At 45.0% G+C, this 23399-nt stretch overlaps 2 protein-coding genes across 22 annotated transcripts in view; one reads left to right on the top strand and one right to left on the bottom strand.

Annotated features, from left to right (window-relative positions):
* LOC144458314 (NACHT, LRR and PYD domains-containing protein 12-like) overlaps window positions 1–23399 on the bottom strand; it is a 97899-nt gene that overhangs the window by 41416 nt on the left and 33084 nt on the right. For 3 of the 21 annotated variants that reach the window (XM_078166688.1, XM_078166698.1, XM_078166690.1), the window contains exons 1-2: window positions 7241–9501; window positions 712–794 (exon numbers count right to left, since the gene is read on the bottom strand). The exons of 14 other annotated variants lie outside the window; for them this stretch is intronic. In XM_078166688.1, the coding sequence (XP_078022814.1) occupies window positions 712–794; window positions 7241–7383 (226 nt within the window). In that variant the 5' untranslated portion in view covers window positions 7384–9501. Of the gene's footprint in view, window positions 1–711; window positions 795–7240; window positions 9502–23399 lie in introns of those variants that run through there. 4 more of the 21 variants (XM_078166693.1, XM_078166694.1, XM_078166692.1 and 1 more) reach the window with 3 other exon arrangements.
* Window positions 13286–14476, top strand: LOC144462567 (zinc finger BED domain-containing protein 4-like). Its single transcript, XM_078166724.1, has 2 exons — window positions 13286–13418; window positions 13951–14476. The coding sequence occupies exons 1-2, from the start codon at window positions 13315–13317 to the stop codon at window positions 14474–14476; spliced, it is 630 nt and encodes a 209-aa protein (XP_078022850.1). The 5' UTR covers window positions 13286–13314.

The raw sequence follows: 23399 nt of genomic DNA, 5'->3' as shown, positions 1-23399 counted from the left end.
TCTGCCTGTTGCTGCTCCCTCTCTCTCCTCGTCCGCTCTTCAGTTTCAATGAGCTCTGCGTTCATGTACGTCCGTGTATTCCGTGTTCAAATAAATACGGGTGCTCATCAAATTCAAATCACCAGATCCAGTTGGTCAAAATCGGGTAAAAATTCAGCCATGACTACTCCAAACAGAGTAACTCCTCGCGTTTGTAAGGTCACTCCAGCGGTAACTTCCTGCAACAACTCAAATCTCGCGAGACGTGAGATTTCAGAGCCAGACTTTCACTCTCTGAGTGTTTTGACTTGCCACAACAAACATGTCCGAATTTTTACCCAATTTTGACCAAAATGCACTTTGAGTGGACGTATTTTGACATTTTTGACGCTGTCTGAGTGCCCTATTATTTAATATAGCGCGCGCTCACGGGCTGCAGGCAGGTCAGCCCTAGCTTCGTACTGGAGAAATGTCACATATTGAACATCCTATCACTGATTTAGACAAAAGTAGATCTGAAAATAGGGCCCAGGTTGAAAAACACGTTAGTTTCCCTTTAAAGCCTGAACCATTGTTTCCAGTCTGCGTCAGACGGAGCTGATCGAGTCATGATTACAGCAAGAGAAAGGAAAGAATTCATTTTCACTGTGAATGTTTCTCTCAGTGTTTTGAAGTCGGAGCACACAAACACAAATCAGTGACAGTTAAAAGGGAAGTAAACCACCATCTTACCTCGCTGTGATGTTTCTGGATCCACAGCCTCACCAGTCGCACACTGGTTTTCCATCCTGCATTCTTTCAACCAGCTCCTCTGACTTCATCATCACACAGAAAACATTACAAGCACAATTTTTATTATTAACATGATTACTATTATTATGTAATATTGTTGTAACATAGAAGTCTGACACATCTGCTAATTAACAATATATGTGTTTGATATCTTTAAGTATGACCACCCCTTAGGGCTACATCCTGTGCAGCATTCTACACGCCTCCACGGCCGCTGTACCACCACCAACCTACATACTCACAGCCTCTACCTCCCAGAGCTACGTCATACGCAGCAGCCTATACACCTATGCAGCCTTCCAGCCACTACCAGCCTGCGTAGTCACCAGTACTAACAACTGAACAGATCTACAGACGGCCACGACCTACTATCCCCAACTTCAGCCAACGCGACCCATGTGAGTTTGCACGCTTGAAGATAGCTCTCGAGAACCTCTTACCTTTTGAAGGAACTGAACTATTCAAGTACCAAATTCTCGTAGACCACCTGAAGTTCGACGAGGCAAGGTTGATTGCAGATTCCTACCTCAATTCCCCCACGCCCTATACTGACACTATGTCAGCCCTCAATGACAAATACGGTCAGCCACATCACGTAGCCCTCAAGAAAACAGCCAGTGTCCTGGACTCGCCTGATGTTCGCTGTGGCGACACAGCAGCCTTTACTGAAGGTGACGTAGAACTTAGCTGTGGGTCCCATGTAGTGAGACTGCTAAGTAAAGTTCCCCCAGAGCAGCGAGCAGACTTCCGTCGATGCACATTCAAGGAGCCAGGGACTGTCCCCACCTTGCTCGATCTCGCCCACTGGCTACAGTATGAATCCTGGTGCCAGGACTTTGACGAGCAGACATCATCTAAGGGGGCTAAGGAGAAGCAAGCATCCAAGCCAGAGGGTCGTCAAGCCCTGCAGCCTGTGCCAAGGGAAGCATCTACAGGTCCTACATGAAGTCAATGATAGACCACCAAAACCTGTGCCAGCCAAGGAGGAGAGCTGCTTGGTGAGTTCCACCACTGAGGTTCTTTATGTTGATCGACCACCAGGACAAACGGGTCTCGCTGAAGGTTGTCAGAGTGCTCCTCCATTATGGCAATCGCACCCTAAACACCTACGCCATCCTGGATGATGGCTCTGAAAGGACGATGCTCCTGTCAGCTGCTGCCCGGGAGCTCGGCATTCAAGGCACGCGGGAAGACCTGCCTCTGAGGACCATCAGACAGGATGTCCAGACCCTCCGGGGTTCTTCAGTATCCTTCCACATCTCCCCTGCTTATGAACCAAAGACCAGCTTCCTAGTCTCAAGGGCCTTCACCTCAGCTCGCCTTGGGCTGGCAGCCCACTCTTACCCAATGGACTGCCTCCAGAAGAAGTATACCCACCTAGTTGGTCTGCCAATTAAGCCCTTTGAAAACGCCAAACCCCTGGTTCTCATCGGCTCCGACCACCCACAACTAATCACCTCCATCGAGCCAGTCAGACAGGGTGCTTCAGGTGGGCCCACCGCTGTCCGCACCAGACTGGGCTGGACCCTGCAGGGCCCAGCGAGGTACACCCAGCAGTCTCTACGTCCACAGCAATGTCTGTTCACGTCGGTCACCCCACAAGCTTCAGAACTCCTCCAGCATGTTGAAAGACTCTGGCAGATAGACACCCTTCCCTTCAGGAGTGAAAAGGGGGTAACCAGGTCGAGGCAAGACCAAGCAGCCATAGCCCTGCTAGAAGAGAAGACCACCCGCGTGGAGATAGCTGGAGTTCTTCGCTATGCCACGCCCCTTCTGCGCAAGGCAGATATGCCTCTCCTACATGCACCCAAAGAAGCCGTCATGTCAAATCTGCGAAGCACAGAATGACGACTAGCTAAAGATCCAGAGTGTGCCAAAGCCTACAGCACAGAGATACAGAAGCTGGTGGATGCAGGTTCCATCACAAGGCTGAGCCCTGAGGATGTCAACCAAGAAGGAGAGGCGTGGTATATCCCTCACCATATGGTGAGCCACAACAATAAAAACCGCATCGTCTTCAATTGCTCCCATCAGTACAGAGGCCAGAACCTGAACGAGTCGCTGTTGCCAGGACCCACCCTTGGAGCATCACTGCTGGGTGTGCTACTGCGCTTCAGGGAGAAGGCCTTCGCAGTAAGCGCAGACATAAAGGGGATGTTCCACCAAGTCCGCCTTCTCCCTGAAGATCGCCCCCTCCTACGGTTCGTGTGGCGTGACTTGACCAGGGACGAGCCTCCAGCAGCGTTTGAATGGCAGGTTCTGCCGTTCGGCACCACCTGCAGCCCGTGCTGTGCTACGTTCGCCCTGTAGCGACATGTTGCTGACCATAGCCAGCCAGGAGATAAGGTGAGGTTATCTATTTGTGATATTGGGCTTTATAAATAAAATTGAATTGAAATTGAATCTATGGAGAAGTATTTTTATGTTGATAATCTCCTGCAGAGCCTGCCTACTCCTGAGACCGCCAGACAGACGGTAGACGCACTTCGTGAACTCCCAGCATCCGGTGGGTTTGAACTACGTCAGTGGGCCAGCAACTTGCCAAGCGTTGTTGAACACCTACCCAAGGAGGCCCGGTCTGACAGCCTCGAGCTCTGGCTCGCACAAGACAGCGCACACTCCCCAGAATCCACCCTAGGACTCAGCTGGCACTGTCAAACTGACACCATAGGCTACAAGCATCGACCCATAGAGTACAGCTCTCCAACTATGAGGAATATCTACAGGGTCTTAGCCAGTCAGTATGACCCCTTGGGGTTTATACTACCCTACACCACTCGGGCCAAGATGCTGGTCAGACGCCTCTGGGAAAAACAACGAGACTGGGATGATCCTCTCCTCCCCCAAGACCTCCTACAAGCCTGGAAGGACTGGTAGGATGAACTACAGTACCTGCCTAAAGTCACCCTGCCTCGGGCATATGGGCCAGTGGAGGTGGATGAGTCCAGCATCACCCGAGAAGTCCATGTGTTTTGTGACGCGTCTGAACAGGCCTATGGCTCGGTGGCGTACTTGAGAACGGTGGACAGTCAAGGCCAAGCTATCTGTCCTTCCTCCTGGCCCGGTCCAGAGTTGCCCCTAAGCGACTTCTCTCCATGCCCAGATTGGAGCTGTGCGGAGCTGTCACTGGAGCTCAACTGGCAAAGCTCTTAGAGAAGGAGCTCACCCTGAAAATAGATCAGACCATCCTGTGGACGGACTCCACAACGGTGCTGACATGGCTACAGTCAGAATCCTGCTGCTTCAAGACCTTTGTCGGCACCAGAGTGGCAGAAATTCAGAGTCCCTGTACATGGCGTTATGTGGATTCAGCAAGGAACCCTGCTGACGACATCACAAGAGGCAAAACCCTGCAAAACCTTGTGGAGCCCAACAGGTGGAGTCAAGGGCCTCCATTCCTCCTTCAGCACCCAGATGAGTGGCCAGTAAAGCCCAACAGCGAACCTGATGACGACGCCTCAGAGATCCGTAAGTCAACCTTGTGTGGTGTCACCTCAACCACACCAAGCACACAAAACATGGGAGCGAAGCAGTGTGACACCTGGAAGGAGCTGCTAGAAGCTACAGCGCAGGAGCTGCAAGGGGCGGCAGATCAGAGAGGGAGCTGTACTGCCGAAGACTACCGCAATGCAGAGGTACTCATACTTAAGCGTGCCGAGCGTGACAGCTTCCCAGATGAGCTACGGCTCCTGAAAGCAGGCAAACCCGTTTCATCTAGCAGTAGATTGCTTACCTTGTCACCTGAGATAGACAAAGCGGAGGGGTTAATTCTTGTCGGTGGCAGACTTCGCCGGGCTGAAGCTTTAGACCAGGCTACAGTGCACCCCATCGTGTTGGATCCTGGTCACCCTTCAACCCGACTCCTAATCCAAGACTTCGACAGCCGTCTGCACCATTCCGGGCCAGAAAGGGTGTTCGCAGAGATACGTCGCTCCTTCTGGATCCTGCGGGGCCGTGAAGCGATACGCCACTATCAACACACCTGCACAAAATGCCGGCGGTGGAAGGCCAAACCATCCATACCAAAAATGGCAGACCTACCTCCCGCTCGCCTGCGCATGTTCAAGCCGGCCTTCTTCTCGACGGGGATGGACTGCTTCGGGCCCTTTCAAGTCAAAGTGGGACGGCGCACGGAGAAGAGGTGGGGGATTGTCTTTAAGTGTCTCACTACAAGAGCGGTCCACTTAGATCTCCTGAACACCATCGACGCCGACTCCTTTTTGATGGCCCTTAGATGATTCATCGCCCGCAGAGGGACTCCTGCCGAACTATACTCCGACCAGGGAACAAACTTCTGGGCGGAGAAAGGGAACTGCGGGAGGCCTTCACTGCACTGGCACCAGATCTGCAACAGCAGCTCGCCAAACAGAAGATCAGTTTCCACTTTAACCCCCCTGCTGCGCCCCACTTTGGAGGAGTCTGGGAAAGAGAAATCCGTTCCGTGAAAACGGCCCTGTACACCACAGTGGGAGCCCAGTCAGTCCCAGAGGAAGTACTTAGGACAGTGCTCCTTGAAGTTGAAGGGATACTCAATTCTAAGCCCTTGGGCTACGTCTCCTCCAGCCTCACCGACCTTGATCCCGTGACACCCAATGTGTTGTTGATGGGGCGGCCAAATGGATCCTTACCCCAGATCGTCTATCCAGAGACTGAACTACTGAGCCGCCATCGCTGGAGGCATTCTCAAGTCCTGGCAGATCGCTCCTGGTCCAGTTTCCTGCGGAACTATCTGCCTGGCCTGCAGACCCGCCAGAAATGGCACTCTACCCCAGCTGATCTTGCAGAGGGCTCCGTTGTGATGTTGGTGGATCCTCATCTTCCACAAGCTCTGTGGCCCATTGGACATGTCACCCGGGTCCACCCCAGTGCTGATGGCCACGTCCGATCAGCAGATGTGAAGATCGGAGATCGAGACTACACCAGACCAGTAGCCAGGCTGGTCGTCCTGCCAGCTGTCCCGACCGGTGAGGAGGACAGCACCACCGTTACCGCCACCCCACAGTAGGACCTAAAGACTGTGTCACCTTTCTTTGGAGCGAATGTACTCTGTACATTCGGGGGCGGCTGTTAGAAAGGCTCCAAATATATTTTTCGTTTATTGCCTGCCATATTGGTTTCTGTGTTCATGACCACTTGGGGGCAGTGTTGTACTACTATTCATGCTACCTGATGCGTCTTTCTTCTTCTACAGTGTTTTTATAGAAGTCACAGAGTAGATGCCAGTTACGTTTATTCTCCACGTTCACTTGCCAAAGTTACAACTCTCCATTGTGCAGCATTGTTGTTCTCATGTGCGTCTTTGACAAGAGTAAGTAGATTATTCATTCTGTTTATTCATTTGCATTGTTGTTTGATATGACTGCTTTACTGTGTTAGCTGCTTAGCTAAGTGTAAGGTTTTGAGACCAATTGCAATAGTAGTTCTGAGCTCTGTAACTTCAGCGTTATACATAATGTGCTCTAAGCAAACATATGTGTCATATTTCTTTCATATATGTTTTGGGATGTTTATGTGAATATTTCTATGTGCAGATCTCATTCACAATAGCAGATCTGCGGTCAGTTTGGTCATGTGTTGTGTTAGTAGGTGCAGCCATTTTACCGTTCGCGAGGTTAATGCGGTCCGCCTTTGATGTCCAATTAAGCTCGCTGAGCGTCGTATATGACTGTAGGGATCATTATTTGTGTTGTAGTAGTTACTGTGCAGTTTGGAGGAGATTATATGGTGGAATGTGTGGGGTTAAGCTAAGACACATGGGTTGATATTGTGTGCTGTAGAAAACCGTAGTGGTGCTGTTAATTACATCAGTAGTGCTTATAATGTTTTCATTCATTTTTATTATTCCTGTTTGTATCTATTGTAGAAACCACACACACATACGTAAACAACAGTACTGTACAACCCTATCCATCTGTGACCCATGCCTGTATACCTGTACTGTGCCTTACCAACAAGCAGTAAAGATACCATAAACTGCATCCAAACTCTCATCATTGTGTCCTGACCGACGCCCACAGTCCTTTTCATAACCTTCCCAATAACCACAGTCAGTATGAGACTCAGCACTTCCTCTTTAACAGACACGCAGCACTCACATCCTCTTCTGAAAGACCAGTCTGTATGCTTGTGGTCACAGCACTCAGATGAAGCAGGAACAACACAATCTGCTGCTCCTGTGCATATTCATATCAAACCAACACTGCCATTTCCAAATAAACACCAATATCCCCTTTCAGCTGCTGCAATTGCTGAAACCCAACCAGTTATTGAGTCTCTATTACAGCAAGGTGTGTTGGTACCATGTAACAGGCCCTGCAAAACTCAAGATACATGTACAAGAAGCTAGTGTAACCAGTGCATGCTATTGTTCCTGCTACTATTTTGACCTCTATTCCTCCCACTACAGACAGTTTCTTTTGATATGTCAGAGCCCGCTGCTGATAGAAACACAGACAGGTCCTTATCTTACCTCACTGTGCTGATGTTGGAGCTGCCCAAAAGTTTTACAGTCCTCACTCGGTCACAAAGATCATGAGACAGACTGAGAGCAGGAAACGGGAAGCTGCTTCCTTCACTCCCTGACTGGGGGGGAGGGCAAAGAAAATCACACATTAGGCCAGAAGTACTTCACAGAGGAGCAACACCAAAATGAGCCAAGAACTCCAGGAACTGAATCTTCAAACATGGGTTTATTTACAAGAAAGTTTAACTGGGTTTAAATGATTGATTCAGTAGATATACAGTCGGCAATGACGGGAACGCCCACAAACGTCACATCCGGTTAGAGCCGAGGGGGAAAACAATCCGGTCTCTGCCATTAGAGAGCAACTTCTTTACTGAGTACGGTATATGTAAAAACAAAACAAAAAAAAAAGTGCTGGCTCTGGCTCTGAAATGTACTAAAATATAACCCTCTTTATGCAGTTAATTTACACTTGAGGAGATCTGGAGGCTACTGCCACTATTAGTTTGCCACTATTCTGAGGGGAATTAAAGATTATTTTTATTTTGCATCATTGCACACCTTCCCATTATTCACATTTGAGAATCTGTAATCAGAGAATCTGGACTTTTTTCTTCTTAAACATGACTCAAAATGATAAATTAAACATAAAATAAACATCAAAACAGTTGGTGACTGATTCAAAAGTTGGCAATATATCGATCAATCATCTAATTGTTGTTGGTCCAATATGACGTGAGGTTCTTTTAGCTTTGCGCAGAAACAGGCATTAGAAATGTCCTTCAGAGGGCTATATTTTATTTTATGCTTGGAGTACATTTCAGAGCCAGCACTTTTTTTTTGTTTTTTTTTTTACATATACCGTACTCAGTAAAGAACTTTAATCAGTACTTCTACTTTTACCAGACTTTTGTACACAAGTCGCACAATCTGATGACCGTTTTCTCATTGCGTACAGGTAGAGCATCAAGTTTACAAAGTTACGACACGATAGGATATACTTTATTGTCCCATAGGGAAATTTGTCTTGGACTCACATGTACTGCATATAATAAAAACACAGACAAACAGTACAGTAAACATAACAACAAATAGCACATATCCCCTCCCCAGTGCAGTACAGTAGGCTATAAATAACATCAGATAACACATACCCCCACCCCCCAACATATTGCACAGTGGTGTGCACAGATAGACACTAGGTGGTGCTATAGCACCTGCCCTTTGCCCTCTGGACCAAACAGAAAGTTTGAAAGTTAGTTGTTGTTTTTACAGTGTACTGTATGTGGCCCATGTTGACATGATCATCGATCAATTCTCCATTAAAAGCGTGTAATAATAATGCCCCCATTGGTACAGCATGTGAAGCTATCACTATACTTTAGCTGAATATTTAGTATTGTGTAGGTTTACATTAGGCTACATAATTAACACTGGCAGTAATTTATTTGCTAAATGACAGATTCCCAAGCGCCTGCAGAAAAAGCAGCCGTCTGCCTTGTTGTGATGTCACCAAGCAGTCTTATTCATGCTGTTGGTCTCTTTTCATTTACCAATTGCAGCATAATGCTGAAAGGAAAGGCTGAGAAAAGAAAAAGAGAGGGAGCTACAGCAGGCAGCCCAGGGAAGCAGCTCTCTGCTCTCCTGGATAAAGCCATCTACCAGCAGCAAGGAGGATGAGGAGGCAGATGTACCTCCTCAACCCATTGATGAAGAAGAAAGGTCAGAGTCAAGACCAGAGTCATGTTAACTGTTTAGTACGGAGCCCCTTAAAGGTCAAGTCGGGAGATTGTTTTTGGACTGACTTTTGCGTTCCCTCGCAATAAGGTTTTGATTCCCATGAGCCACCACTGTCACTTCCTCTTAGATGCCCGCACTGATCGGTGACCAACGTAAACTTGTATGAAGCTGGCGAGATCTCCTTTTAACCTGTAGTGTTGTTATTATTGTCTTTCATGCCGTTGTAAGTAGCCTACTTAATTAGGTTCAGGAACCAGCACCGTGGCGGTTCTGTGTCAGTCGAAATGCGTTATTTGTGACTCCGGGCCCAACTCTGCCACTGATTGGCCAGTCTGACATTCTTCATGATACATAAAGAACGTTAGTGAAACACATAGGCCTCACAGAAACATGCGTTGGTTTGGGGACAAGTTAGTGGTCACGTTACTCGTTCCACAGGCGAAGGACCCCGGACACATACAGTAAACACACCGGTTGTAAGTAACTTTTAACACACGTGAGTCTTTGTGACTCTTGGCTCTTGTCCCCTAACTAACGATGTTTCTGTTTCACTAACGATATTTTCACCTGATTAAGTCACATCCTGTTATTTGCTCTGTAAACCTAACGTTACAGCAGCCTACAAGCATGCTGTGTCAATAAATCAGCTCAGACACTGTTAGAAATGTAGTATTTAGCCTAATAACATCATGCTACAGCAGTGATAACGTCAGCTTTAGTCAAATGGCTCTAGCTCTCCTGCTAAATGTCATAAACTCATTTTCCCTGTATGTTGACATGATAATGGACGCGTTTCCCAGATCGCTCTTAGCTTAAGAAGATAACGCATGTCCTTACTGTGCATATGACAATAAACACTTTGAATCATGTTTTATGAAGACCCTGTGTGCGCTGAAAGCTGTGGCACAAGTTACGCACTGAAATCTGAATAATATTAAGACGAAAATAAGTATGAGGAATAACAAGTGTGTTCCTGTATGTGCTGTGCACATCAGCCACACAAATCAAATGAATCATCATGACTATCATTTATCATAATTTGTCCGCACATATCCCACATCTGCATGCACATATGAGACAGTTTACCGCATCCAAAAAATGCATCAGGGCACAACAGAAACACATCCACCCTCCAAACCTGCGACATTCAGATACCAGGCAGCTGACACGTGTAACTGAGCTCAGCTGGAACCTCATCAAGGGACGCTCCACCCGCTACTCTACATAAAGGCGTTGCCACATCACACGTGTGTGAGATACCATGGCTGCTTTACAGCATGTTGCTAACCAACAGCGTCGCCTTGTGCGATGCCAAACCGTATATGTAAATACATTTGTGTGTCAGCCCACTGGACGTGCTGTCAGACCAGGCTGTCCAAATGAAGTACCGGCTGCTCCGTGCTGAGATACAACGCCTCATCAACTAGTGTCTCCACACATCCGGAGGGCACCCGGAGGTGCAGTGCCTGGCTGCGCTGCATTTTTACGCAGTGGGGAGCTTCCTGGAGGTGGTGGGAGACGGCACCGGCCTCAGCAAGGCGTCTCTGTTTTTTTGTTTAAATATAATACATTTCCTGATGATTCTCTTACCAAGACTACTTCTTGTTTAGGTGTAGTCTTGTTTTCATCATGACAATAAGTCATTAACAAATATTTATCGTCTTAGTTTTTCATTAGAAATATTAGAACACACATACACACGAGCAGCAGGGAATTAGTGCGTTAGGTAGCAGCGCTGTGAGTGACTTATGGCTGATGAAGTGGTGGCTGATCGATGTGCCTGACATCCATTGATTTAGTTTCAGCACCGCGGTAGTGTCCAGCTCCTGTTAAGAGCTTCTTAAAGAGCGACCTTAAGTAAAATCTTAAATGGATGCAGAAAGTGAAAAGAAAGCAATAATTTAAAAAGTTGCCTCTATTGAAAATACATTTAATCTCTGATTCAACTTGAAAGCTATTTCTCAAGACAAGTTATATATCTGTAATTACCTTGTCAGCTTTCATTCTGTTTATATCTTAACAGGAGCTGGACACTAAATCCATCGATGTCAGGCACATCGATACTTATTTTTCATCTTATTATTATTTTTCTTCCGCCAGATTTCAGTGCGTAACTTGTGCCACAGCTTTCAGCGCACACAGGGTCTTCATAAAACAAGGTTCAAAGTGTTTATTGTCATATGCACAGTAAGGACACGTGTTTCCCTGCAGAATGAAATTCGTTCTTTTCTGTCACCAATTAATGCTAAACAATATAAATCTGAAGTATAAAATAGATCAAAATATATACGGTGCGTACTGTTGTAACATCTCCTTGCTCAGTGTAATATTAATGTGCCTGACGCGGCTGGATCTGTGAGCGTTTGGTGGCTAAGAAGACTGTTAAGAGTGGCTCAGCTCGATCTTACAACTCCTTCTTAGTGAAAGATCTTCTTAAGCTAAGAGCGATCTGGGAAACGCGTCCATTATCATGTCAACATACAGGGAAAATGAGTTTATGACATTTAGCAGGAGAGCTAGAGCCATTTGACTAAAGCTGACGTTATCACTGCTGTAGCATGATGTTATTAGGCTAAATACTACATTTCTAACAGTGTCTGAGCTGATTTATTGACACAGCATGCTTGTAGGCTGCTGTAACGTTAGGTTTACAGAGCAAATAACAGGATGTGACTTAATCAGGTGAAAATATCATTAGTGAAACAGAAACAAGCGTTAGTTAGGGGACAAGAGCCAAGAGTCACAAAGACTCACGTGTGTTAAAAGTTACTTACAACCGGTGTATTTACTGTATGTGTCCGGGGTCCTTCGCCTGTGGAACGAGTAACGTGACCACTAACTTGTCCCCAAACCAACGCATGTTTCTGTGAGGCCTATGTGTTTCACTAACGTTCTTTGTAGGGATGCTGCGATCCCGATCGCGGATCGAAAATATGCTGCGATCCAGCCAAAAAACGTGGATCGGATCGGATCGGATCGCACTGCAGGGGAAAAGTGCGATACTAGCACTGCGACACTAGCACTCCATTCCACAAATCCGCTCCAGCTTTTCCATCCAGCACTTCATTGTAACACACGAAGAGAGGAGAGCAGGAGGGGGAGGTCACATGATAACAGCGGTGTGGCAGTACTTCCTTCTGAAAAGCGAAAAAGACGGAACGGCCAAATGCAAAACGTGTAAAACACAAGTTTCACGCGGTGGCGGCGGAGCCAGTCGGTTTAATACGACAAACCTCATCAAGCATTTGCAGAAATATCACACGGAGGAACATGCAGAGTTTCTGCAGACCTCGTTCGCGAAGAAGCAACAGCCCTCCGGCTCCCTCGCACAGCCAACGTTGTCACAAACATTTGAAAAGCGTGAACAAATCCAACGAGACAGCAAGAAGGCAAAAGGAATAACAGAAAAGATTGCGCAGTTTATTGTGCGTGACGACCAGCCCCTGTCATTTGTGAGTAACGTGGGTTTCCGACGCTTAATTGAACACCTCGAGCCTCGCTATGTTATGCCTAGCCGGTACTACCTCAGTGAAACAGCTATCCCCCAGATGTACAAAGAAGTTGGAGATTTCCTTCTCGCACATGTGGAGAGTGCTCGTGCCATTAGCTTCACGACCGACATTTGGAGTGCAAGTGTATGTCCTATGTCATTATTGAGTCTGACTGCGCACTGGGTAGACGCTGAGTTTACTTTGAGAAGAGCAGTGTTACACGCACGCGAGTTTAGAGGTTCACGCACAGCTGACGCTATCATGAGAGCCATGGAGGAGATGCTACGTGAGTGGAAGGTCGACAAAAAGAAGGTCCATGTAGTTTTGAGAGACAATGCTGCTGACATGAAAAAGGCTATGGATCAGCTGGGTGTGCCAAGCTTAGGGTGCTTTGCGCAGACTCTACAGCTCATAGTCCATGAGGGGGTCTTGTCACAACGAGCTGTAAGTGATGCACTAGCCACCGGGAGAAAAATAGTGGGGCACTTTAAACATTCCCCCCTGGTTTATTCACGCCTTGAAGACCTACAAGATGAGCTGAAAATCACACCCAAGCGTCTGCAGCAGGATGTGCAAACACGATGGAGCAGTACCAGGTGCATGATTGACAGCCTTCTTCATCAGAAATGGGCACTGCATGCCTCCTCATCTGAATACAACCTGCCAGGCATTCTAACAGGAAACCAGTGGGGCCTGTTAGAGAAGACATCTAAGGTTCTGGCCCCCTTTCAAGAGCTAACAACTAATGTCAGTGCCGCCTCCGCCACCGCAGCTGATGTCATCCCTTCTGTTCATGTCCTGATACGGTTCCTCAGCAAGGAGAGCGAAGATGACCAGGGGATCCAAACAATGAAAGCCGCCCTTCTGGATGCGGTTCGCAGACGTTTTGGTGACGTGGAATCAGAACCCCTGTATGCCTTGGCAACGCTTCTGGATCCTGGGTATAAAGACAAGTAAGGAAATCATATTAAATTGTTCCATTTCTTTAGCCTAATCTGATGTGAGGGAGAGAAACTGTATGTTAATAATATGACTGTGTGTAGCCTGTGTGACTGTTGTATTGTATAATGTGATTGGTATTACCCTGTATGTCGTGACTGCATAAGATAAGATCAGATAAAGTGCCTTTACTGTCACTATATATGATACAGTGAAATTATGAGTGCCCTCCATTTTGATTTAAAAACATATTACATACATACAGTATTCAAACAGTACATACATACATTTTACATAGATACCAGAATAGTGTTTTTAGTGTTTCACTGTTAAAGATATCACATAATAATAAACAGATAATAAATTAACTATTGCACAGATGAAGAAAAAATACAGTAAGTTAAAGAATCACTGTGTTTACATTATTGTCATCATGACTAGGAGTGTCCTGATCCAACTTAGTCTTTTCACTACAGATACTGCTGCCTTGATTACACACTGGGTGAAAAAAATATTCTGATGCATTGCATTATTTCATTACACCAGGTACTTCACGAATGCAGACACCTCAGGACATGCAAAGGAGGCATTAAAGGCAGAGGTGGTGAAAATTGAAGAGGCGCTGGAGACCAGGCCCCCATCTGATGAAACCGTGTCCGAGCCAGCAGAGAAGACTCCACGGACGGAGGATGCCGGCAGCAGCCTTGGCAGCATCTTCCATGAGATACTGGAGGAGAACAGGGCAGCAGCAGGTCCTTCTGAGCAGATCACCCCAGGAGCACTGCTTGAAATAGAGAGCTACTTCAGCGAGGCTCTTCTTGAACGTAAGAACAATCCTCTCCATTACTGGGGAGTCAACAGAGCTCCATTCCCCACCCTGGCCACAACAGCAGCGGAGTTCCTCTGTGCTCCCTGCACGAGTGTTGAGAGCGAGAGGCTCTTTAACACAGCGTCACTTATCGTTGAGACAAGGAGCAGGCTGACAGCTCAGCATGCTGAAATGCTCATCTTTTTGGAAAAAAAAATCTCCACTCCATGCTCGGACTGCAGAAAGTGGAGTAGGAGGGGTTGATTAGTGAACTGACTGATTACTTTTGTTTTTGTTGCTCGTTTGGTTTGCAGTTTTGTGTTAGTGAAGAGCAATGACAGCATTGTTTTGGACTGAATTGGAGCCCTGGACTTTGAACAGTTGGATGACCTATATTCTGTGTTTGGTGAACTTTGGTCCCTGCAGTTCTATGTTTCCACCACACAGCAGCAGCAGCACCATGGCTGCCACTGGCAGCAGAGATAACTGACTTTGGAAGTTAGGACTTTTTTATTTATGGAACAGAGATGTCAAACAAAGCTTTCTTTTAAAGTTGTTTGATTTTTTTATATTGGCCTTTTCTAATTTGTCTCAGAGTCGCTACAGAGATGTTATTTATTTATTTTATTTAATGCTACTGCCTATTTTATGTTAAAATGTGTATGTTATTCTCATTTTGAGTAATAGCACTTGATCAAGCCTTTTCTATTATTCCACATTACAAAATAAGTAGTAAAAAAAAGTGAACCTATTAGTCAGAACAGAGAGATAGAAATATGCGCTGGTATCGGATCGAAAGGGAAAAAGCTGGATCGCAGCATCCCTAGTTCTTTGTGTGTTATGAAGAATGTCAGACTGGCCAGACGCAGGAGGTCGCCTAGCGCGTCACATTCAGACGTGAGAGTCCACTGACAGAGCAGCCATGTTGGGATGAGAACGCGCTGATTGTCCAAACATCACTAAACCTGGTGGATATTTTTAATCCAGCTGTCGAAGCGCGTCCCCAAAATGTTTCTGCAACAGACCGACAGGGGGCGACGGCAGAGCAGAAGAAGGGCGTGGCTCGGCACAGGTTCGACCATAAATGAATGAGCGTCTGTTGGTCATGAAACCTGTTGAGTTATTTTCAATGCCAGTATCAGAAACTGTCTGAAGTCTGAAATCGCTGCTTTCAGCTGTTTGTTATTTTCATCATGATGCAGCTGAATGAAAACCTGCGACAGTCTGAACACACAGATCTCAGCTTCACAGAGGAAGAGCTTGTGTGTGAGCTGCTGTGTTGGATCGCTGAGATCAAACTATAAATCATCAACACATGGAAAGAAAAGAGCAGTTATTTGATCATCGATTCATCATCTCAGAGTTTTGGACTGTTGGTTGTACGAATGCGAAATCTGAAGACGTCACTTTAATTATATTGAACTTATATTCCTGGCTTGTCACACACTGACTGATCCATCATTAAAGACACACAGATGAAGTGGCAGTGGATCTAAAGGTTGGTTGCAGAGACACTCGAGGTCTTGTCCTGTCTGTCAGGACAGAATGAAGTGATTTTAACACTCTGACTTCATTAAAGGGACATAAAGCGGGCCAACTGCACATTAATCATTGCCTTGTGTTCAAATGAATCCTTCACATGAAGCTGACTTAGTTTCCAAAGTGACTCTTTAAACAGATGAGACACAGAAACCAAAGTGTCCCATCAGAGAGGCGCAGACACAGTTTGTCACCAACATGTTGTGAGAGCTGGAAGTTTGTGTCAACTGTCTCCTTCACTGTTTAACTGCTTTATGAGGCTGAAGGGACAAGAGTCCACCACCATCATCCTCCTCCTCCTCCTCACTTTACTGCTGTCATGTGAGAGACACAGCTCAGTGTGAGCAGCACAAGCATCAGCTGGGACTTGACTCACTCTCACCTCTTTGCTTTTTGCAGGATTCCCTCCGTTTGGAATTCCTTTTCCTTTTCCTGCAGACTCATCAGGAATGTCCTCGCTCTTCTCTGGCTCAGACATCTCTCCAACTTCCCCACAACGAAAACACAAAACCAACTGCCCTCCACAAGTTCTTATTAGTAGCGCTGCTCCAGGAGTTTGCAGACTGTCCGTCCGAGGCGGGCTGTTTGTGTCTCTGCAGGACAAAAGTCCAAAACGTGTCTTTCCTCTCAGTTTGAGTCGTAAACGTCCATCGGTGAAGATCTACATCACATGTTGTCCTCTGTGCTGCACGTTAGCGGGACACTTGAGTGTGTGTGTGGACTGATGGTCCCAGCTGCTGTTTGTCCTGCGCTAATAAACCAGCGCTCGTGCTGCCTTCACGGACCGGAGGAGGGAAAAAAGACACTGTGACGTGGTATGAGGCTCGTGACCCTAAAATATAGACTCGGTGATCAGCAACATGTTATTGGAGTTTGAAACGAAGAGAAACTTATAATAATACAAAATAAAAAATATATATATATAAAAAAAACAAAGTTGGAGTTCTGAAAAAAGAGAGAATTATAATGTTAAAAAAAAACAAAAAAACAACATCTTTATAGGAATTTGACATTAAGAAAGAATTGTGATTCAAAAAATGTAATTATACATTTTTTATTGGAGATCAAATAAAAAGAGAATTATTATAAAAATAAAAGCATCGTATTGGAGTTTGAAATAAATAGAGAATAATACTGCTGAAAAATAATAAAATAGCATTTTGTCTGAGTCTGAAATAAAGAGAGGATTATTATAATAAAAAATAAAAAGAATACAAAAAACATTTTACTAGACTTTGAAATAAAGAGCGAATCATAATAATAATAATAATAATAAAAAAGTAAAAATAATTTTAAAAACATTTAATTGGAGCTTGGAATAAAGAGAAAGTTTTAATAATAAAAATACCAAAAAATAAATTATTGGAGTAATTTTGTGACATCGACAGGACAGAAGTTTGGTCTTTACAACAAAAGTTTCTCCTGATTAATGAGGTCAGAGAAGTTTCATCTCAAAAGATCCACAGATTTTATTCACTACATGTTTTGGGGAGTTGTTCCTGATCAGCTGTGAGGGTCCAAAGGACAGAGGGATGTCGTCTGCTGTAAAGCCTCTGAGGCAAACTGTGATCTGTGATATTGGGCTTTATAAATAACATTGATTGATTGATTGAATCATGTGTGAATAAAGTTGAAAGGTGACGCTGCTCTTTTTGTGAATCACATCCTGAAACTTGCTTCATTTATTGTGTCCTGTAATTTTACATATGCGCTGAGGAAAGATATCACTCAAATTAAATCCATTTCATTTCACTTGTCGCTAAATTTCACATTCACAAAATTTACAAACAATAAATAAATTCTTTGCATTTATTTACTTGTCAACAGTTTCTTCCTCACAAAACAAAAAGCTGTCGAGATGATGAATGTACGCAAACAGTGAGCGGACATTCGTCATCATACAAAGTGCAAGCAAGAAAAATGAAACATCACAAACAAATATATGAGCAAATGATTCTATGTACACATGCACATAACTGAACATATTTCTTATGCTTATTCTATTGATGTGTGTACTGTGGTGAACACACTATATGATGAATGTAACACTGCTTCAAACACGTTTGTATATCTTTACACACTTACAGACTCAGCACAGTGAAGATATATATTTTATTCTTAATATCTAATGTACTGGTGTTAACGTTGCAGCATGATGCACATTTTTATTTCTATTTCATTGTATGACTTTCTATCTACATACTTCAGAGGTCAAAGGTCAAAGGTTCATTTATTGTCACTCAGTACATGTGTGCACACTACAGAGCGAAATATGTACTCCGGTCCTGATACAATAACAAAGGCAATAAAAGAGGATAAAAACACATAAAAACATGTAGTGCAGTTGGACGGTCCAAACTAGTGTCCACAAGATGGCAGCAAATAACAATAAAGATAATAAAGTGCAGTTGGTCACATAGTCAGTGGCTTACTGCAGGTAGGGAGGACAGGGAGCTCCCCAGCCTCAGCGCCTCGGGGAAGGAGCTGGATTTCAGCCTTGTTGTTTCGCTTTTAGGCTTCTCAGCCTCCTGCCAGAGGGGAGGAGGGCAAACAATCCGTTAGCAGGGTGGGTGGGGCCCCTCATAATGCAGGAGGCTCTGCTCCTGCACCTGCTGATGTAAATGTCCTGGATGGAGGGGAGGCAGCAGTTTGTTATCACCCTCTGCCTCCCTCTCAGTTCCCCTACCAGACTGTGATACAGGATGTGAGGATGCTCTCCACTGCACTGAGGCGTTGGTCACACCTCTACTTTCATTATTCTCACTTCTGATAACTGTCTGTTCTTTCCATCAGAGCGACTGTACGGACTCATAATTTCCCTTCGTTGATCAGTCAAGTATTTCTGATTGTGATACAGCAGCCTGTCACAGGGGCGTAGATACACACAGTGCAGGCAGTGTGGCTGCTCTGGGGCCACTGGGGGGAGGGGCCACCCTGGATATCTTCCTGTGCTCAAAGAGGAATGATTAAAAAAAGAATATTTCTAATTCAAAGACGGTGACATTTACTTTATGTGTCCTTAAAAGGGAAAGCCGTCTGTGTCACGGTTTGCTTTTTAGTTTTTAAAACAGTCAGCAATAAACAAAATGATGTGCTTTAAAATCTATAAACAGACTATAAAAACTCTTCAATGAAATGATTAATTTTCTTTGATATTTCTGTGCAGTGATGAATGCTGGGTAATATGTATGTTGATGCTGTCCGAAACAGCTAGGATCCAGGAGCACAGCAGGAAGATGAGCTGCTGAGTGAAAACCTCAGGCAGCACAAGAGGAGGACCAGCCATCGTGGAAGGACGAGACCCTGCACGCCGTGTTCCACCGACAGATTGAGGAAGTGAGCGACATCAAGAAATCCCACCGGCGACAGGTCAGCACATCACAGCAGGGTGTGAGGTGCAGGCAGGAAGTGGGGCGCCATCACCAAGTGGCTGGCACAGTGTACAGGAACATCTGCACTGAGTGTGGGCTGGAAGTCCCAAGGTCACAGTGGAGGACACGTCCTGAAGTGGCGGAGAACGAGCGAGCTGAGATCCAGACTGACAAACTGCTGATGGACGAACGACAGGAGAAGAAGACAGCAGCATCAGGAAGAAGGAACACGAGAAGCTGAAAGAGGAGCAAGAAAAGATGTGGGCAGTGAAGGCAACAGTGGTGCCAGTGGTAAGGGGAGCACTGGGAGCACTGGGGGCTGTGACCCCCAAACTGGGAGAGTGGCTCCGGCAGATTCAGGTTCAACATCTGACGTCTCTGTCCAGAAGAGTGGAGTCCTAGGAACAGTTAGTCTGGGTGAAGACACACCACCATCACCCATATGTTATATATATGTGTGTGCGTGTGTGTGTGTGTGTGTGTATTTTTGTTCTGTCTTTTATAAATTTATCACCATTCATCTTCATTGTTTAACTCTCTCTCTCTCTGCTCATCTCATCATTTATATTTTGCGGATTTTCTGTCTTTTTAAATTTCAGTTCAAACTCTGTTTGACGGACTGAAGCTTGTGTGTGTTGCGTTCACTTTGTTTCTGTGTCTACGTCTTTCTTCCCGGACTTTTATCGGAGGCCGTGAAGGCAGCACGAGGCGTCATGTGACTCCCAGCGGCAGGATACCGGAAACGGAGCGAGAGACTTTTCAAAGTGGAAACACAGACGGAAGTGACTGTTTTCACATTAACGACGTCACTCACGTTCATCTGCAGGAGAAACGTTTGAGGAGAAAAACAGAATTTACACAGTGAGGTCACACCGCGACCAAACCGTGACGTCACCGCAGGGAGGACACGTTTGTACACTGTAAAAAACAAAGCAAAACGTTAAAACCTTCAGTCTCTCTGCTGCCTGACACGTGACCTGAGGGAAAGTGCTGTCACATTTATTCTGTCTCTTTATAACAACGTTTTATTCATTAGACTCCAACAGGAAATGTTTGTCTGTCAAAATCACCAACAACAGAATCACCGCTTTTTGTTTAATGTGATATGAATATAATACAACACTCACACAGCTAGTGTCATTTTATTTTAGGGTGGAATTTCCCTTGAACATGTTCACACCCTGAACAACAGCAGAGAGATGCTCACTTTATGTTTCTGAACCATGTTTGTTTCTCTTCATTCCTGAATCTGAAACTTGTAAGTGATTACATCATCGTTAGGGGACTAACTATTATTAGGGGCCAAGCCCGCGGGGCCTGGGGAACGCGTATGCAAGCAGGAATACACAGTGCGAGGGAGGGCGGTGCAATTTGGAGGGTTGGTCCAGACCCCTGCAGGGACCTCAACAATTACACCCGTGCACCTGCAGGGGGCGCTACAATCTAGGCCAACGCGTTTGGCATGTAACTCCCACACCGTTTGTCACACATTCAAAAGCCTAATATTCATGATTCCCTGAATGGAGCTGCATCACGTGTCCATGGCCCCGCCCAACTTCTTCTTTTTTTTTTTTTTTTTTTTTTTTTTTTTGCCAAAAATTACAAAAACTGCAAAACCTACTTTTTCAAACTCCCCCTCGAGATTTTGATCGAACTGCATGAAACTCGGCACATCAACTCTCGAGATGGACTTGATCTAAAGTTATCAAAAGAATTTTGCCCGGTCAAAAAATGTGCGAATTATTAACGAACAAATCTTTGTAGCTAGCTATGAAAACGCGTACTGTTCCGTATCTTTGGCAAATTAAAAGCTACCAAAACCAAAGCTAAGATCATTAGTTAGTATGTGACTGTGAGGGTGTGAACCGAAGTTGGTGAACATTGGCCACTAGGGGGCGCTATAAACATGGGAAGTTTATATCTCCTAAACAGCTACACCGATTTTTATGAAATTTGGTGGGTATGATGTACGGCCATTCCTGAGGCCATATGTCTAAGGTGGTCATGACTGGTCGAAGTGGGCGTGGCTTATTACAAGATAAACAACAAACATTTATATCAGCTGAACTATTGCACTGAATGCTGTGAAATTTATAGAGTACATGTAGAATAGGACACTGACCCTGCATAGCATAGCACTTTTGTTAGAAGTGGCAGAAGTAAGCGGCTTCTTTTGCCCAGATGCTCTACAGAAAGATTGAGGAAGTCCTTTGTTCCTGCAGCAACCAGGCTTTTTAATTTGGATTGCTGATGTCATGTCTTGCTGCTATACTAGTCCTTGTACACTGCACTTTAAATTGCATTTGTACTCTTTTTATTCTTTTTAATCTTTATTTTTTATTTATTTTATTTTGTTTTCTGGTCATTTTGCTATTGTTGTATTGGACCACTGCACACCTAGGTGACGTTATTGTATATGTATATTTTGTCTATGTCTTATTGTTGTACTGTATGTTGGCCATGGTGGCAATCCAGTTCCCCCTTGGGGATTATTAAAGCTAATCCAATCCAGACCTCCCATACCAAAAATTGCGCAGATACTCCACTAGGTGGCGCTATAACAGACAGAAATGCGTTTTTTCCTGTAACTTCCACATTTTAAATCACATATTCATAAACTTTATATCCACGTATTTCCTGAATACAGCTGGATTTTCTGACATAGGCCCCGCCCACTTCCGCCCCACATTTCTTTCGCTAAGTCGCTACACATCCAAAACCTACTTTTTCAAACTCCTCCTACAGATTTTGTCCAAAGTGCATGAAACTTCGGCTCTTGAGATGGACCTGATCTAAAGTTATGAAAAGAATTTTGCCCGGTCAAAAACACACTTGTTTCAGAGGTCGTTCAGAGGCTCGGTGCCAACTTTGGCGCAAATTGGCCACTAGTGGACGCTGTAAACCCAGAAATATCACGGGGACAGTCGGTAATGATTGGTCAAAGTGGGCGTGACTTATTGCAACAAACACATTCAGCCTTTGGCACTTCCAGCACACTCGCCATTACGGAGAATACTGCAGCTCAGACGGTGGCCTGTGTCCTGACGCCCGCCCCGAGCCAATCGTCCTTTGGGGCCGACTTTCGTGGGCTCCATGGGGCGTGGAGGTCGAGTTGCGCGGGGAGGCTTGGCCCCCGTTCATAACTGCTTACAGTTCTAGTTATTATTATTATTATTATTATTATTAGGAGCCGAGCACAGACCGCAGGCGCTCCTGTTGAAATTGAAGGGATTATTAGGTGTGAATGCTGCAGAACTTTCTCACTCTGTTATTCTACACAAAAATTCTGCCCACTTTTTTGTCACACTACTCCCTCCACATTTTTCACCATTAACACTTCATTCAAGCATCAAAATGTTCAGCTCAGTGAGGACATGCGTGTTTGTATTGTCACCATTCACATTTTCCAAACTTCCCAAAATTGTCATCATTTTCTTTCCCGTTGGAATGAACGGAGGGAATGTTCAAGTTTGACACAAATACGAGGTTTTTCAAGCATTTTCAATTCCTATGTCTTCATCAGATAAGATGAGCGTACAAACAGGAAGCATCAGTAGAAAGCTCCACTTCACTGTTACCATGGAAACGTACTGAGCGACAGTTTGTCCATCATCAAACCTGTTTGTTATCTTTCATGTGGTAAACTGTGGAACATCTCGATCCTTCAGTCCATGCTGGCTTGAACCCCAGAGCTGCTGCTTGCTGCTGGACTCTGGACTTATTATCACATTCATTTCAATTAGAATAAAAGAGATTTAACAAACTGTTTAAGGAGCACTGGTTTCCACAAGCCTCACACTGAGCTCAAAGTGTGAATCATCTGTTTTTAATACACAAATCAAATGTGATCAAGAGTTAAATGAGCCTGACAGAAAGCCACCAGTCATCTCATCACTTCCTTGATCCATGTTTTTATAGCTTTAAACAGCTGCAGAGGAAACAAACAAAGCTCCAGTGTGTCTGATTTAAAGTGAATAGAATCACTCTGTTTTCTTTAGTGTTTAATCGGCTGAAAATAAGAATCACTGTGTTTTCGTTCCCTCACAATGAGACGTTTATATCTACACAGGGAGCAGGTCCTGGTCTACAGAGATCACCATGCTGCACCGCCATGTTTCTACAGTAGCCCAGAGCGGACAAACCAAACACTGACTCTAGATAGAGACATTTTATCATATTGGAGAGCAAGTTACAGCTGGTTGTAATCTGTAATCCTCACTGCTAGACGCCACTGGACGTTAAAATATGAACAAATGATTGTAGTTCCATGAAACAAA

The sequence above is a fragment of the Epinephelus lanceolatus genome, chromosome 3 (genome assembly GCF_041903045.1).
Source record: "Epinephelus lanceolatus isolate andai-2023 chromosome 3, ASM4190304v1, whole genome shotgun sequence".
In the NCBI taxonomy this organism is placed as follows: domain Eukaryota; kingdom Metazoa; phylum Chordata; class Actinopteri; order Perciformes; family Serranidae; genus Epinephelus; species Epinephelus lanceolatus.
The sequence above is the reverse complement of the archived record's forward strand: the minus strand, read 5'-3'. Positions and strand labels throughout refer to the sequence as shown.